Below are 19,364 nucleotides of genomic sequence, written 5' to 3'. Positions count from 1 at the left end.
ATTCCAAGTTTAATGTAGTCATTGCTCCTTCTCCAGAACTTTAAGGAAATTTTGGAATTAAAAAACAAGCTCAGTATGATTTTTGCATTAGCCTTTGAAACTCAAAATAAAACAGTCTTTAAAGGGAACTAGTTGCTCAAGAGAAATTACCAAAGTGTATAAAGTATACTTTAGAGAAACAGAGTTTGTCTTTCAATGAGTATAAAATATCCATTGTGTGGTTATCAAAAGCACTTACCTGGTCTCCCAGAAGACTTGAATTTCCTATTCCACAAAAGGTAAAGTGGAATTTTTAAAGTAACTATCCTTTTAACTTTTTTTTTAGAGGAAAGTGTCTATGAAGAGCAAATAGACCTTCAGGGATATGTTGGCACGAGATGTCCTGATAAATTTGCTTGAATAATATTTGAAGTGGGTGCCTTTTCATTACTTTGATTTATACTGTCACTTGCTACATATTAGTTTACACATTGCAGGACCATTTCATTCCTGTGTTTCAGTTATAAAAAGTCCAAGTTAAGAACCATCCATTAACACCCAATTTATAATTTATTTTTAAACAGAAAATCAATACGGAAACAAAACCAGATAATGTGGAAAACTGTCTATAAGAGAATACTGGAATGGAAAAAACTATGAATCTTTTGTTGAAACTTGTGGGTTATTTGAAATGTTACCAAATGTCATTATGTTATTTTTGCTGAATATATTTCTATAATTTGTGTTTTGAACTTTACATAAGAATTGTGTTGCCCAGCCGATGTTGCTCAGTGGTTGAGTGTTGGCCCATGAACCAAAAGGTCACCTGTTCAATTCTGGGTCAGGGCACATGCCCAGGTTGCTGGCTGGATCCCCTGTAGGGGGCATGCAGGAGGCAACCGATAGATGTTTCTATGTATCCTTCTCCTTCCTCTCTCTGTAAAAAAAATCAATAAAAACATTTTTTTAAAAAACAATCATGTTAGCAATCATTCAGATTTATATTAATGTGTTTAGATTGAAATTTTAAAATTTGTGATCCTATTCTAAAAATTAACTGCTTGTAGTTCTCTGATTTTTATCTATAAACAAATAGCACATACAGAGGAACTGAGTGCTCTTCATGTGTGTAAAAGTGTTTGGTATTTTTATGTTTAGAATGATAACATAATTCATTTTTACTTTAGTGTACATTTATATTGTTATTGTTATGCTACATGTGTGGCCTTATACTTCATTCTAGGCAAATATATCTAGTTATAACTTTAGGTGTAAATTACACTTGAACACAATAAGTTAGGTTTTCCAAAGAACACTATAGACACTGAACTGAGAAGGGAAGCATGATATTCTATTATGTAAAAATGATTTCATTTATTAATTAGCCAATATTAAAGGAAAATGTGAATATATACTTGGAGGTAATATGGGGGGGCATATTGGCATCCAAATTATAGAGATGGTCTGTAAATCCTCTGTTTTGAATCAGATTGAAGGGTCAATTCCTGCTGTTTATAATGAGTCTTAATTGTGTCCCAACTAAGTGGGCACTGTAATTGATAGTCAGTCTATATGACCGCAAAATCTTATCATAGGAGTTTTCTACATAATGTGATTTAAGATACCATGTAACGTATCAAAAACACTATGATGAATCTGACAACCTTTAATATTAACTAACTGATATTGAAGCGAATTTTACTTCGAAAATTGAAAATTATGTTATCTTAATATCTTTCAGGTATATCGAGATATCTTTCTATTTATACTATTTTTTTCATTTTATTATTAAACTGGACTAAAGGCTCCAAGAGCACAAATAAAATAAATAAAATAAAATAAAATAAAATAAAATAAAATAAAATAAAATAAATAAAATAAAATAAAATAATAATAAAATAATATTAATAACATTAATGGTGCCTTAGTTCACTTATTAAAATGCCAACATAATGCGATCTTTGTAAATTGATTTTTCCATTCCTCATTTACATACTGTTTGCCATGTGTTCAACTTGAATTTACATAACTCATTTTTATATAGTTATACCATTCCTATATATTGAGGACATGGTTTATGGCTTATCTTTATAGATAAGTGAACTTAATGAGTATAATGGCACTCTTTAGAGAGTGAACATTTTGCTCATTATATTGTGGATTCAATTCTGAAGCCAGCTATTTGCCATTAGAGTTGAAGTTATTTTTTTAACCATGATGATAGTAGGTGATCTCAGAGGCATGTATAATAAAATTGCAAAGTCTACTTAATCTACTTTAATTCTTTCCATATTCATGCTCTTCTTCTCACATCAAAGTTTGTCTTGGCTGATCTTTCTTCACTTTTCTCAGGCCCACTCATTGTAATTCAGTCCTCTGAAGTCTCTAGTCACATGGCTGGGTGTTCTCAAATTATGTAAGATACCTACCTTTCTGTTTTTATCAGTGAATACTAATGCCTAAAGGGTAAAGGGCTGGTGGTGAGAGATGGCAAGTGTCTATAAACTTTCTGGGATATATTTTGTAAACCTACTTAAATGGGCCATTAAAGGTTATAATTGTTATTAGTAAATTCATTTACATATACATAAGCACATATGTGTGTACATTTTAATTGTGTGCTTAATTAGTCAATAAACATGTGCAGGTCACAGTGCTTACACTGTGACCACAGACAAATTATCCTGTGTTTGTAAGACATATCTTTACATAACATTCTGTACCAAGTAAGAGATATTATACTTAGTCAATGATATTGGTATTATATTTCATAATTTAAGTGTACTAATACATGTGTGTTTATGCTTATGAACTCTGACCAGAATTCAGGTTTTCATAAAAAGCACAACTTAATAAATATTCAGATTGAAAATATTGACCTTTATTTTAATGCTGTATTGTTCCCATGATTTATAATATCCAGAAATTATGGTGAATAATTAAATTTTATATCACAGTTCAAGGTGCATATATTCTTCTATCTGAATTATTTCCATCATCATTAACATTGGCAAGCTCTTGGAGGACTAAAGAAAATAGATGTCCTTAAGTGTTTCTAAAAAAAATAAAAATCCCAAGGGTTGAATTAAAATTTGGATCAAAGCTAAACTGAAGGTTGAAATATGGTGATGCTGTAAAGCTATTAAAAGCTATTAAAATGCTGATTTCTGTGTCTATAAACATTTAGCCATATGATATGAGTGCGTTAGTTTTACACTTTAAAAAATGACTAAGTTAAAGTTCCAGATAATACTGTTGACCATAAGTAAATAGACAGCAAGATATTTCTCCAGAAAAATGGGTTTGTTCAGGAACGAACAACACAAAACTGAATTAGGGACGTAAGGTCTATAGGCAAACCAGAGGCAAGTACAGAGAAACAAAAGAGAGGAAAGCTTTTTTATGGACTTGGGAAGAGTTATTGTAAGCAAAGAGTTTATTGGAGGAAACGGAAAGGTATAAAGAATGATTTTTCATTGGCTGAGTTATGGCTGTCTCCCATTGGCTGAAGTGTTACTGGGCAAGAGGAACCGTTTCTTCCTCTTATGGTGAGGTAGTAATGTAGTATCACTTCCTGTTGGAGAAGCTGGTACATCTTTTCTTGTTGGGGTTAGTAGTGTGGCTTGAGTGACAAGTGTGTGAGAATTTTCTCTTCTAGCCTCCATACTCTACTTTAAATGAAGTTTCTGTTTATTAATTTTTGCAATATATATGTAGGGTAGAAATGTATACTTCTTGACAATAAACATTATGTGCCAGAAAACTTAAGCATAATAATTATACTACCTCATGTTTATACAGGACTTCCTTATATATTACATTATTTGATCCTCAAAACTCTTGTTAACTAGCTGTGACAGGGATTATTAATTTCCATTTAAAAATGATAAAACTGTATTTTAAAAATGTATCTCACTTTCCTAGGGTGCTAATTTAAATCCAGTGATAGTTTTAGAACACCACATCACTTCTGAGTATTCAGAATCTCATTTTCACTTAATTGAGAGTAAGGAACAACTGTAAAATTAGAATGGGTCTATGCCTATATTTCCTTATATGTGTAGATATAAAAGCTCAGTAATGAGAATAAGTTGGTATATATCAAATGAATTATAAATGATAGGAATTCCAGAAATGAAGCCAATACTTTATTTTCAATATATAAAAATTTTGTATATATATTCCCCCAAGTGTGATATTTAGTTATGCTCATTTTAGTTATAAACCTTTTGAAAAGCTTATTACTATGCACTCTATTTTTTGTCTTTTAAAATCTAACATTTCATGGAAGAAAACATAACACATTGATGTCTATGATGGAGAACAAAATCAGACTTTTGATCCTACAATTACAACCTTGTAAATTAGACCTCTTCAATTTGATAGTTTTTTATGATGATTCTGCAAGCCTGGGGATAGCTGCTACTTAAAATTCCTGCTTACCTATTTCACAGGTATTTAATGTTGATTTACTCATAATTGAAAAACATTATACATAGAGTCTAGCCACAACTAAATACATCTGCTCATCTTGCATATGCAATGTGATATGTATAACTAATTGAATATATAAGACTTTTCCTTAATACAACTAGGTTTCTCTGTTTTATTCCTAGGTGCAGATTGTTGCAAGTACTAAAATTGCATCATTGAGAAAAAGGTTGACTCTAAAAACCTGGATTAGCTAATTACTTGGCACTTTGAAACAATTTCATCCATTTCTTGATTAACTCTCACTTTTAAAATACTGAAAAATCATTTAAATAAATATTATTGCTTTATTCTGTTCTATGTGTCATAAGATAAAAGGAATTCTATATGAAGTTGGATAGTTTCTCTAAGTTTAAATGGTCATATAATTTTATGCTCATTTTAGTTATAAACCTTTTGAAGAGTCTATTACCATGCACTCTATTTTTTGTCTTTTTTAAATCGAACATTATTTCAATATAATCTACACATCATAAAATACACCAATTTTTAGGTAGATTCTGATGTATTCTGACTAACTGCACATTTATGTAAGCATCACCAAAATCAAGTTATATATATTTTCCATCAAATCAAATAGTTTCCTCATGCCTGTTTTTAGTGACTCTTCCTTTGCCTTGCCCTAGACAACTATGGATCTGTTTCTGTCAGTATAGGTTAGTTTTTTCTATGCTAGAACTTTATATAAGTGGAATCATACAGTAATTATAGATTTGTGATTGCGTGATAATTAAGGAACATATTAGTTCTAAATTGAATTGTGCAGTAATGTTTATAAAGGGAAATTACTCTTGAGGTTTAGTAATAATGTAAAATCTTATAGTTGAGGATGTTTTACATTTTAAATTTCATTTTTTAGGTAGTGTATGGAATTCTAGTACCACTACTCTATAACAAAGGTTGACAATTTCAGGTAAAGTACAAGTCCATTCAAACTTCGCTACCCTGCAATACCCTTCTTTGTGTTGAAGGCTCTGTAGAATTAAAGCATCTACTGTCAATATTTCAGTAGCACTTCAAGGTTCTAAAAGATAAAAGTTATTTTATAGCTCCTATGTCTGTTATACGTACTTAAGTCCTAAAGTTGAAAAATTATGAATATATTATATATTCAAAGAAAAATATTGATGTTATGAATTATCAAAAACTATACCACACATTAATTTAAAGTTTTATAAAAGCGTAGTTATTTTTTAAAAATATATCTTTATTGATTTCAGAGAGAAGAAGGGAAAGGGAGGAAGAGATAGAAACATCAATGATGAGAGTCATTGATGGGCTGCTTCTTGCATGCCCCCCACTGGGTATTGAGCCCGCAACCCGGGCATGTGCCCTGACCCGGAATCGAACTGCAATCTCCTGGATTATAAATCGATGTTCAACCACTAAGCAACACTGGCTGGGCTAAACATAATTATTTTTAAAGTCATATGCTATCAGGGAAGATGCTAGAATTACTGAGTATGAAATTTCTCAAAAGAATTAAGTTTGACCTGAAGAAATAGGACTAAACCTTAGACATTCTTGAGGTCTGTGGAATGAATTCTATTTTGCTTTCAGTAAATGCATTAAAGACATCATGACTAAAAATGGATATGTTATATACACATGTTCTTATAAGATAAAGACAATTTCTCTTCAAAAGCACCTATTTTTTTTTTTCTTGTATCCAATGCAAGTATTGGAATGCATCGACAATCATTAAAGTTAAAATACTATGGAGCACTTAAATCATCTGTAGTGAGAAGCACATCATTATTTTAAGTAAAAAGGCAATTTTTCAACCAAGCTAATTCAACTTTGCCTTCCTGGAGCAAATAGCTTTTAGTTCTTTTTTTTTTTTTTTTTTTAAGTTTTTAAATTTTATTTTTGTTTAAAATATTACAGATGTCCCTTTTTCTCCCTAAAGACCCATTCCACCCTGTCCCATACCCCTCCCCAGTCCCTCTCCCCACCATTGTCTGTGTCTTTGGGTTGTGCATATATGCATATAAATTCTTTGGTTATTCCCTCCCCCTCCACCCACCTGCCCTCCTCCATCCCTCTGACATTTGTCAGTCTCATCTTGTTGAGGAACTCTTTTATAGTTCTCAGTCTTGGGTGCACATTAGAATTACATGGGTAGCTTTTTGAAAATACTGTACTAGGCCCCACAGCCAGATATTTTTATTATGGCACTGTGTTGGACCTAGGCATAGTATTTTTGAGAAGCTCTCTAGGTGATTCAAATGTGTAGCCAAAATTGAGCACCAATGGACTAGATGATCTTTAGGGCCCTAAAGTGTTGTGATCCTAAGTTTGCTCTTATGTTAGTTAGGAAAAATATTTTAATATCTTATATATTTTTAAAAATTGGAGGAGGCAAAGCAGTTATACTTGGAACTTACCTTTATACCACTGTCTTGCTTCTTTTTTTTTTTTTTTAATGTTTCTTTATCTTTATTGTTGAGAATATTACAGATGTCCCCTTTTTATCCCTGCTGATCCCCTCCACGCCACATCCATCCCACCCCAAGGCCTTCCCCATACCAATGTCTGTGTCCATGGGTTATACTTATATAAGTTCTTTGATTAATCTCTCCCCACCCACACCTCTCTCTCTGCCTTCCCTCTGAGAGCCCTGTTTGTTCCATGCTTCTATGTCTCTTGATCCATTTTGTTCATCAGTTTACTTTGTTTATTATATTCCCCATATAAGTGAGATCATGTGGTGCTTGTCTTTCTCTGACTGGCTTATTGCACTTAGCATAATACTTCCTAGTTCCCTCCATGCTGTGCCAAAGGCTAAAAGGTCCTCCTTCTTTACAGCTGCATAGTACTCCACGGTGTAAATGTCCCACAGCTTTTTTATCCACTCATCTACTAATGAGCACTTGGGTTGTTTCCAGGGATCTTAGCTATTGTAAATTGCACTGCTATTAACATAGGGGTGCATAAGTTCTTTGAGATTGGTGTTTTGGGTTCCTTAGGATATATTCCTAAGAGTGGGATCACTGGGTCAAATGGCAGGTCAATTTTTGATCTTTTGAGGAAACTCCTTACTGCTTTCCATAGTGGCTGCACCAGGTTGCATTTTCACCAGCAGTGTACTAAGGTGCCCTTTTCTCTACACCCTCACCAGCACTTGTAGTTCCTTGATTTGTTGATGGTAACCATTCTGACAGGTGTGAGGTGATACCTCATTGTGGTTTTAATTTGCATCTCTATGATGATTAGCGACGTTGCACATTTTTTCATATGTCTGTTGGCCATCTATATATCCTCTTTGGAGAAGTGTCTATTTAGGTCCTTTGCTTAGTTTTTAATTGGATTGTTTGTCTTCCTTTTGTTAGGTTGTATGAGTTCCTTATATATTTTAGATATTAACCTTTTATCTAATGTGTTGTTGTTAAATATGTTCTCCCAAACAGTGGGCTCCCTTTGTGCTTTGTTGATGGTTTCCTTTGCTGTGCAGAAGCTTGTTATTTTGACGCAGTCCCGTTTGTTTATTTTCTCCTTAGTTTCTCTTGCCCCAGGAGATGTATCAGCAAACATATTGCTATGAGGGATGTCTGAGATTTTGCTGCCTATGTTTTCCTCTAGGATTTTTATGGTTTCATGTCTTACATTTAACTCTTCTTACAGCAGCAATCCTCTACTTTGGCTGCATGTTGGAATTTCTTGGGTGGATTAAAAGATAATGGGTCCTTTGGTCATTCTAGTATATAGCCACATATAGGAATCATCAATCTAACCACTAGAAAAAGCCCCAATGGTCTTTCTTGTGCCACTCTGATGGGTTAAAACAAAATTCAAAGAAATTCATAACCCCCATATTTAGATCTCTTTTGCTATAATATTATGCAAAGAGTAATAGACAAAATCAGAAGACTTTTGGATCCTCCTGAGCTTTTACAACTTGTTTAACATCAGAAAGAAGAAATAATCTTCATGTGATAAAAAATGTAAAATATTTCCTAAAATGCTGCTGAAATATTTAGTATTAATTATCAGATGATATTTCAGTTTAATTTGAAAACAAATATTTGGAAGAAAAGAACAACCTAAGATGTGTCATGTAGTTTGGCAATAGTAGGTATATGCACTGATACCTCTCAAGGGTCATGGATCCAATTCTGGCTTCATCATTTGCGTCATCCATAAGACATTCACTTCTTCTATATTAAGGGCAAAAGTAATAACCTACTCTGCCTCCTTAAGGAGTTTGTTCTTAGAATTACATTCAATTCTCTGTTAAGAAAGTATGTATCTGCATATTTATGTTGTTATTTCTATCAAACAAAGCTTGAAAAATTTCAAGACTATTGTTTTGTACCTCTTCTTATTGAGAGGTGCATATCTGAATATTTATTTGAAAAGAGAAAAATTCTTAATTGTCTGAAAATTATTGTTGATTAACTCAATTTCATAATGGATATATTTAATTTAGAATACACCTGCTAGGAAAAAGATAATCAGTAGAAAATAATGTAATCTTACTGCTCTTACAAAAATACATTGGACTAAATTTCATTTAATATTATCTCTGTGATTATCTGTATCAGTCATTCTCCTATGGATTAGAAGTTGTTTTTTAATGTTAATTAGTAAAATAGGTACTACACACCTGCCATTGCTGTTAATCAAACTTATTTTTTTCCTAAGTTTTACAAAAGTAATGTTTACTTTAGCCACTGTTTATCTGTCCAGTAATTAAATACCTAAAGGCACATGAAAATTATAAATGTTTAAATCTCCATACTTCTTTAAAAATTGGTTAGTGTATATTGTTCAAAAAATAAGTTTAAAGTGTCTAAGAGGTCTTACTGACATCTCTAAATGTTAATGTTATAAAGAATTGTCTTATATACAGTCGGACATGCTTAAGGATAAATTATAAAATTTGCAAAGTCCAATTTATTATAAATTTTCAGGTCTCAATTGTGCTTTGACTTTTTAAAATATGGCCATTTATCTGAGATAAATTATCAGAAATTTTTCAGCAAAGATGGCAATGCTCTTCTTAAAGAAAAGTGTGTAGCATGCTTCTTTTACTTTAAACCCATCCTGAAAATGAGTCAGACATTTATAATTCCATATCTAATACAATGAGTGGAAACTAGAAAGCTAACTGGTGAAAGGAATGATAATGAAACACTCTATTACCATGTTTCATCCATCATACTTACTTTTTATTTTCTAAGTATCTGCAGAGCAATTAAATTGGAAGCTGAAGGTCATGGGAAGGGAGAGACTGTCTGTTTGTACAAAGCAAGACAAATTGTGAGATCAGCAGGTATCTGATGGTGGTTCTCAGGGGCATCAGTTTAAGGTGCAGTAAGGGCTAGATGAGGTAGGTAGCCACCTTAATGATGGGATAGTTAATCAAGATGGATTTTTAAAAGGTGAAAGTGGTTGGTTTGTATAGAAAAACAGTTGGTTGATTAGAGCACTGGGAAGCTGTACCCATTTTAGAATTGTGGCAGATGAGTGAAATGTAAACCCATCCAGTTGGGGCAAAAACAGGCTACAAACATGAATGGGACAATGTTAAGGTGCTAGTTCCAAGTGCTTTGTGTATGTATAATATAATACAATCTGATGCTCAGCTCATTGGGTTTATTTGTTTTGTTATGATGTGCCCTGACTGGGAATTGGATCCACAATCTTTTTGGTGTATGGGATGATGCTCCAACCCCCTGAGCCACCTGGCCAAGACTGCAATGAAATATATTTCTAAAGAAAACTACAACATTAGGCATTGGAAAAGAGCAGAAATGAGGGCAATTATTCTCTATTCCAATAAAATGAAGTTAAAATGAGGTCAGATTAAAAGACATAATTTAGCTTCAAATAGAAAATAAAGCTTGTGGTAGTAAAGTTCACTATTTTCAGGAAACTTAAATGAACTTATTTATGAACTTCAGTATGAAACTAAAAAGGAAAAACAAACATCCATATTTCATATTGTACACACTGATCTAGTTCTATAATCTCTAAATGTATTAGTGTATCTTTAATAATAGAATTGTGTTTCTTGGTATGTTTCAGTCCTCATTCTCCACATCCTGTATGTTATTGGAACAAAACTGTTCTACTTATTCACCTATTGACCACTCCATTTAGTTTATTGGAAAACATATCTCTTTGTGTGAAACTACATTTATAGAGACATAAATCTGGGATGGAAACAATGTAATAAATCACTCATTCTGTTTCTAAATAGTCCATATTTTTTCATATAATGTGCCTTTGAGAATTTTACTTACCCAATATTTAATTTCATAGGTAATCAATCATCTATTAATTTGAAAGGGTAGTAATTCCAGCTAAAATAATTATTTTATTTTCTGTATTTGGAAAAATTATTTTTGTTCTCTCCTTTTTAGATTTTTTTTCCTAATATCATTGCATCACTCTTAATTCTATTTACTAGAGTGTTAAAAGCAATTGTGTCTGTGCCTGTGTGTGTGAAACCACAGCCTCAGAACTTACCATGTTAGCAGCCTTTCCCAGTCTTGTTTCTGTATCTATCCACTCAAAGGACATACATCTTATAGGTAAAAATCAATATAAATAAACAAAACAAAGTTGTTCAATAAATCCATGGGGATATTTCTTTTGGTGGTAATAATTACAAGGAAGAGTTAATTTCTCTTCATGAAATACTGGACTCTAGATTCAAAGATCCTTTGAAATATTTTTTCTATTATTTACCTAGGTCTTATAAAGGCCTAAGTTGAAATTATATAATAACCAGCCATTTAATTTCCTTAAGTCAATGGGTCTCAAACCTTTAAAGTTCAGAAAAATCACCCAAGAATCTTGATTATGTATAGATGTCAAGGCTCTACACCTAGCTACAATAAGTTAGTAGGTCAGGGGTAATGTTCAGGAAACTGCATTGTAAACAGGTACCTCAGCATCTTTGACTACAGATGGCTCTTGGGCTTGGCTCTGAGAAGCACTGATTTAGGTTATCCTATCCTGAGCAAATACCTTGTAAGGAATTTCTATTTGAATGAGTAAATCATTACCACAGTGTAAATAAACTGTGTAAAACAAAGCAACAGGACACATTTTTAGAAAGTGAATGACTCAGATTAAATATTACTTTAACAATTTTATTAATTCTTTGAGCAAACTTCACTTTCTTAAAGTTTATTGTAGTTTTCTTGGACTTGAGGTTTTAACTATATTTTTACCTGATTTAATCAGCACAAAAATTCAATGGTAGTAACTATTGCCTTTTCATTTTACAAGTGGGCAAATAGAACTTCAGTATGATCAGTTTCCCCAGAATGTGCTTTAGTAAAAATATATCCACACTTCAGATATTTCTACTTTGGGTCATGACTCTCTTTTCATTGTATTAGGCATTAATGTAAAAATACAGTAGATAATACATTTATAATCAGAGGCTGTGGGAAGGTGTGAGTGACTTCTTGTTGGTATGCCATTCTTTATTATGGAAATGAGGGAATAAAAAGACTTCAGTGAAATTAATTCAGTTGGAAGGCATGCTGGCACCATTCTTAGGACTGCAACTATTTATCCGAATGAACAGAGAAGACAATAAGACTTGCTGGTGAAGGATGAAGAGAAAGGAAGTCCATGTAAGGAAATATGTTAGCCTCTAGCCCAAACTTTGTTCCAATGACAGCAGGTTTATGGTCTCTAAAAAGGGCATGCATCATTTTACTTGAATTCTTTTTCCAACATTTTTTCTGTCACTGAGAGGAAACCAATGAGAGACCACAGCAATTTTTCGTAATTTTCATGATCAAATGAAGATGAGCCAAACTTAGAAATCATTCCTAGTGCAATGTAGTGAGAAGCCAATATTTATCACCCAGAAAGGGAAGCAAAAGACTCAGCTATAGTTTGTTCGGGAATGTTTCCAGTAAGGTCTGTGATCAATTAAGTGTTTCCTCTGTTAGATTTTACTGAGATCAGGCTTTGATACTCACAATGTGGAACAGACGCATTAAAAGATTTGGAAAAGAATCAGTGTCATAAAGGCAGAATTACACCAAAAGGGAAAAATAACTGAAGTCCTATAGCCTTTGTGGGACTGAGGGTTCCCTCATCAAATATGTAAAATCTTCAAATTACATTATTTCAGTAAAACCCAATTTGAGTCATTTATTTTTATCTGCATTTGTTTTTTTTGTTTTCTGCCAGCACAATATTCTGAGCTGAATACATAAATACAATAAAGTTGATATCTGCCCAGCTGGGTTTACTCAAAATTTCTAATTCCTCAGTTTTTATTTTCTGGCACTAAAAATACACAAAAACCTTTCTGTGCATTCAAATGATCTCCTGCATACCAAGTTAGAGCTTGGTATTAGAAGTATGTGCTGAACATTGGGGAAGAATGGACTTATTGGATAAAGAAAGCTCTTTTTAGTTGAAATATTAGAAATAGCTATAAAATCCCTCTGAATTCTGAAACACTGATGTTCAATGAAATAGGCTCATCATCTCTCATTCTTCTGGCTGGTATACCCTTTTAAACACAAAATTCATACTACAAAACCCTTTAGCACCTACCATGGGCAGAGCATTCTGCTAGGTGCAAAAAATATAATGGTGAGCAAGACAAAAATGGTACTGGTCCTCATATGTTTTATAAACTATCCCAGACAGCTCTTCAGAAACCTCCACAGCCATTAAATGATCTCATATTTTTATTGATTATAAAAATGAGTATTATGACGTGTCTGTTTTTACATATAGCTAGTATTATGGTCAGAAAAATTACCTTAGCATGTGACTTTCTTTGGTAAGTTCATGTATATCATAACTTACCAGCAGTTCTTTTACAGGTCTGAAATTCTAATTACTATCATTTAAAATCATAATCTGAAACCTTTGAGGACAAAGAGGTGAGCCAGCCCTACAATCATGGTAAATTTTATAGAAATCTCATGGATTTTTTTCCATAGATTTCATGTGATTTTTTGGACTATAATAGGTAGTTAAGTGAATATTTGTTGCATGAATAGAAGACAGCATAATGCAATTAAAGGGATACCTGAGCAAAAGTAAGGAAATAGTCATTCTAACTTTAATACTATTGTACTGCCATAAGATGTTTGAAAAACTGTTTCCACTTCAAGGACTTCAATTTCCTTAACTATAAAATCAGGGTAGTTGACTTCATGAAATTTATTTCCTTCTATCTCCACCAATATAGAACTATATAATACTGAGAGTATCATTTTTAAAGTGTATGAAAGGAAGCTATTTCTCTTTGCTTCCATAGAAATCCTTATTCCTGTTGACTGATTGTATTCATTTTTTTAAAAACAGAGAGAGAGGGAGGGAGGGAGGGAGGGAGGGAGAAAGGGAGGGAGGGAGGGAGGGAGGGAGGGAGGGAGGGAGGGAGGGAGGGAGGGAGGGAGGGAGGGAGGTGGGAGCGAGGGCAGAAAGAGGGAGGAAGGGAAGAAAAAAAGGTGTCAACTAAAAACAAACTGATCACATAAATCCCACCTTAGTATATAGCATATTAACTCCTAAAAAGTAAGAAACATATAGGGGTATTTTTGTGCTAGTTTAGTGAGGGAATTTAACCAAAAGCTTATAGCTAAGTGATTCCAGTTTGGCAAAAAAAAAAAAAAAAAAAAAAAAAAAAGACCATGGTACATTTACACAATGGAATGCTGTGAAAAAGAAGGAAATCTTACCCTTTGCAGCAGCATGGAAGGAACTGGAGAACATTATGTTAAGTGAAATAAGCCAGTCAGAGAAAGACAAGTACCATGTGATTTCACTGATGTGGAATCTAATGAACAAAATGAACTAACAAGCAGAATACAAACTCATAGATAGAGAGCAGGCAAACAGCTGTCAGGTGGGGGGACTTGGAGGCTAACGGGGGTGAGTGGAGGGATTGAGCAAAAGAGAGAAAAAAGAAAAAACTCATGGGCACAGGCAACAGTGTGGTGACTGCTGAGGGAAGGGAGTTGGGGTGAAGTAGAGGAAGGTATAAGAGGGATAAATAGTGATGGAGGGAGCCTTGACATGGGGTGTTGAACACACAATACAGTGTACAGATGGTGTGTTTAGCATTGTGTACCTAAAACTTGTATAATTTTGTTAACCAGTGCCACACAAAAAATTTAATAAAAAGGAAAAAAAATCAGTAATAGCTTTATTTCTGGTAGGACTTTTTACCTCTAAAAATGTAATAAAACATTTTCAAAAATTTTTATTGTAACAATGAAAATGTTTAAATTTTTATTTATGGTCACATTTAGCCTGTCATACCTTGAGTGCCTCAGTAGGAAAAATAAGTGCCTTATAAATATTACTGTTCGCTTTAGCAATACACTTTTTCCTGGAAACAAAGTAGACTAGTTTTTCCCTATGGACTCAATAGATTATTAAAACTATTTTGGGTCTTTTCTGCACACTTAGTAAAATTAATACTCTCATTGGACACTTGAGCAGAAATATATATTCTGCTAAGCTTTCACCTTTATTTTAATTTTTGCGATAATTTTAGTTCAGTTATGAATAAATTTGCCTCCTTATTTACTGAAAGCTGAACTTCAATTTTTTTTTCTTTTAAAATGAAGACGCTGGAAGATTTGGAATCCTTACAATATTCCAGTTTAAGAATTGAAAAGATGTGCTCACATTGCAAAATATTTATAAAATGTTTTATCTAATGTAACTAAATCTCAATAGTACAGAAAGCTTAAATCCTTCATTTCTTCTCTTCATGTTTACTTGTACAGATAATATACTCATTTTAGGCACCATTTGCTCTACTTTTTGAAATTCAGCATTAGGTATGTGTTTACAAATGTTTTGATTTAGATAAGTTTTCTTGAAACCTGTTTGTAATATTTACAGGGGGTACCAGTTTTAGGTTGTTTTAAGGATGCTAATGAGTGATTCTTAAGACTTTTGGCAGAATGAGGACAGTTATAAAAAGGAACAGCAACACTGTCTTTAGAGCGTTGTACTGCTCTCCCGATTAACAATACTCTACATTAAAACTTTTGCTCAGCTGAGCAGCTGACTATGCTAATTCTTCAAAGTTATGTTAAGCCTTACTCATTTTTCCCCCTAAGCCTACTTGCCAGGAATAGCAAGAGAAAATGAAAATTTTCAAGGTCAGGGAAAATGAGATTACACGGCTGTTTCATTGGCATTGTCACTCAGTGTATTCTTGCATGTTTATATTTCTGGAGATCTGGGTCTGACTGTAGCTCTTTCATGATCTTGTACACACACACAAACATGCACGCACTACACACATCCATTTCTATATAGAAATATTATGAATACTTATCTATCACCTATCTATCTATGTCTATCTATCATCTATCATCTATCTATCATCTATCTATCTATCTATCTATCTATCTATCTATCTATCTATCTATCATCTATCATCTATCTATCTATCTATCTAATCTATCTATCTATCTATCATCTATCTATCTATCATCTATCTATCTATATCTATCTATCATCTATCTATCTATCATCTATCATCTATCTATATCTATCTATCTATCATCTATCTAACCTATAGATATCTAAATACTTTTTAATTGTCTGACTTACCCCTGTGTTAAAAGACCAAGGAGAAACTGTGTCTCTTTCCAGAACCTAGAGCAATGCTTGGTTGATCTTCATTGTGTGTAGATTCTGTATTTGTGAATGTGCTTACTGATGAGAATTTACATGTTAACTCCTAAATCAATACTTGTAACATTTTTACAGTCATTTGTGGACATATGGAGAACAGTGAAAATTTTGAGTTATCTCTTGTGCACATTCCCAGCTGAGATCCAACTGGTGCTGTTCCGCTTTGTTTCAGCTCTAAGGCAGAAATGATCAGAAGATGGGGATAGTAGGGGACAGTGCCATGTAGTGTAAGAAGATCTGACTCTGGCGTCAGTTGAATGGGGTTTAAATCTTAACTGTGGTACCTGTTAAGGGGGTGGCCTCAGGCAAGTCATTTTGCACCTATCAATGTCATTTTCTCTTCTGTAAAATAAATCAAATATACCAAGAAGAATTGTTTTTGAGGCTTTAAGATTTATATATTAACAGATATCTCCCTAGAAATGATTCATTATTGGCTAGTTCAGTGTTCACAGCAACTTTATAGAATAGAACTCTGCAAATAATGACAATTGACTGTTTTTGTTAATAAAAGAATGAATCACTCACCCAAAAATTGTAACTGATATTATTTTGTGACCATTTTACATGAATGAATTTTAATTATTGCTTAATAATTTCCCAAAGAATGTTGTGGTAGGCAGAATAATGGTGCCCCAAGGATGTCCACATTCTAATCCCTGGAACCTGTGAATATGTTAGGTCACATGGCAAAGGAGGATTATGGCTGGAAATGTAATTAAACTAGTTCTTCAGCTGACCTTAAAATAAAGAGATTATTGTGAATTATCATGTGGCACCCAATGGAATCACAAAGGCCCTTACATAGAAGAGGGAGGCAGAAGGAGAACCAGAACCATGGCAGTGTGACAAAGACGACCCAACATTAGTGACTATGAAATTGCTAGGAGATCATCATTCAAAGAATATAGGTGGCCCTTGGAAGCTGGGAAAAACAAGGAAACACACTCCCTTTGAATTTCCAGAGAGGAATGCAGCCTTGCTGACACCTTGATTTTACACCTGTGAGATCCATTTCTGAATTATGACCTTTAGAACTGTAAGATAATAAATTTATGTTGTTTACAGCCATCAAGTCTCTAGTAATTTTTACAGTAGAGATAGAAAACAAATACAGATGTCTTCAAATTATGTTGATACTTTATGTTACTGTTGATGTTGTTTTTGTTAAAATAATAAAATTGACCTGGTACTAAAAAAGAGTCAAATAAGAACAATCTTTAAGCTGAAAAAATTCCTTTTCAATATCATTTGTCATCATGGGGTAGAAAAGGCTAGAAATGAAAGCACAAGTTAGTACCTTTACCAGGAGCAACTATTGGATACATAGATGATTTACCTTGATACCAATAAAACCCACACCACTCATTTCAAGTCCCAGAGGGGTGGGTCCCTTATCAATGTATCACATAGAACATATATCTTTGTAAAATTGTAAAAATAATATTTTTAAAATAATAATACTAAGATACCAGAAAGTGCCTCTCATGTTACATAATTTTCAGGGTTCAGAAAACCTATATGTGCCTATCCTTGAAATGTATTAGCAGGATATTTAGAGGGAGATCGACTCTGATAAAAAAAAAAAAAAGTCAGCAAAATGGAACACCTGTGTTTCATGTACACCTATGCATGTTTTCCTTTCAAAATACATTTTTGATTGTGAGGCATGCATGTGACAATGCCATCTGAATAGCATGATAAAAGTAAGGAACTGGTACTGAATACATAATTCATTTAGTGTTGATCAATTAAGCACTTACTACATGGCTAATCATTGTGGGTTACAAGAGACATCTATGACTCATTATAATTTCACTAACAACTTACAGTGTAATTGGGAAGATAAAACAGACACATCATCATTAGTATGATGTAATACATAATTGTTAATATATAAGGCACTGGAAATTAGAGAATAACATAAGCTACAGCTTTAGCTGAACCAGTAAGATACACACACACACACACACACACACACACACAGAATGGGATATTAGCTTCATAGAAGAGCTAAAGTCTGAAATTGGTCTTAGATGACTATTATATGATGTGCTCTTAATCTGCAGCAGTGGCTCAAATAATGGAACAATAAATGTAAAATAAGTTGTCTTATGAATACTATAAGGCATGGCTTGATTGGAGAAAATAAAAATATCTGGCAGGCTGAGTGTCTTACATCGTGTATTTTATTTTATGTTTGCAACAATCCTCTGGGGTAGGCACTTATTATCCTTGTTTCATTGATGGAGAAACTTAAAATGGCTTAAGAATTTTCCCTGGGTCACAGATCTATTATGTGACAAAGCCAAGACTGAAACCCAGGCCTGTCTGATACCATGTTCCTCTCACATTTTTGAGGAGGTGGACTCTAAAGAGAAAATAAAATTAGGTAGATTTCAAATACTTAAGGTAGACTTCATTCAGCTAATAGGTAATAGTACTTCCATATGAGGCATATCTTTGCACATATACATACCTAGCATTTGAGAAATTATTTCTTCAACAGACTAAACCAGCAATCTCCAGGAGGCTTCTATATTTCTTTGACATAACTATGTAAATTCCAGCAGTACACGTTAACATCTGAAACAATTTGTCTGACTCTCATGGAAATGAAGTTAATGGTGTGATAGACTGTGTTCTTGTTATCACAAGAATAATATGGAGTACTTCAAAATATGTGATATGATAGGATAGTTATGTTATATTAAATACTTTATAAGTAATACTGAAAAGATGACGAGTGTGCTTAGGGGCATTGCTTTTTTAAGAAGTAAAGAAATGTCAATTGGTGATAGTTAAATGAAGTGAGCAGATAACTTGAAGTGGAGTAATTTCACTGCATGTGAAAGCTAGTGCATGACTCAGAACCTATAAAAATTTGAATTATTATTTAAAATTAAATGTGAAATGTCTTAGAACAGTGTACAAGATTTCATTAAGTTTCTCAATAATTGCAGAGGCATTAACAGATGATGGCACATACTATTAACCTCAGGTTGAAAATAACTGGAAGAAAAGTATCTTGTGACAACCAGCAGCTTTCCTTGGCTTTCCAACTTTTGCTTCACTCAGTTAAACAAACAAGTGTTAACTTCACAAATATGCAAATTTTAATAACACAATTATTGCAGGATTTAAAGAAGAGGCAGTGGGATTTGAAATGTATAACTGAATACATAAAGTTAGATATATGATGAATTACAGCTTGTTAAAAAACTAAAGGAATGAAGTATATTAAA

General features: G+C 33.1%; 1 protein-coding gene across 7 annotated transcripts in view; it reads left to right on the top strand.

Moving 5' to 3' along the window:
- Positions 1-19,364, top strand: part of PCDH11X (protocadherin 11 X-linked) — a 674,530-nt gene that overhangs the window by 208,860 nt on the left and 446,306 nt on the right. Inside the window, exons 4-5 of one of the 7 annotated variants that reach the window (XR_013998049.1) lie at positions 326-411; positions 564-629. The exons of 5 other annotated variants lie outside the window; for them this stretch is intronic. Coding sequence is in view for 1 of the 2 variants with exons in the window: in XM_081126099.1 (XP_080982225.1) it covers positions 564-611 (48 nt within the window). In the remaining variant the exon portion in view is untranslated. Of the gene's footprint in view, positions 1-325; positions 412-563; positions 653-19,364 lie in introns of those variants that run through there. One more of the 7 variants, XM_081126099.1, reaches the window with a different exon arrangement.

This window comes from Miniopterus schreibersii, assembly GCF_964146895.1.
Source record: "Miniopterus schreibersii genome assembly, chromosome: X".
NCBI classification, from domain to species: Eukaryota; Metazoa; Chordata; class Mammalia; order Chiroptera; family Miniopteridae; genus Miniopterus; species Miniopterus schreibersii.
This window is presented reverse-complemented; position numbering and strand designations above follow the sequence as displayed.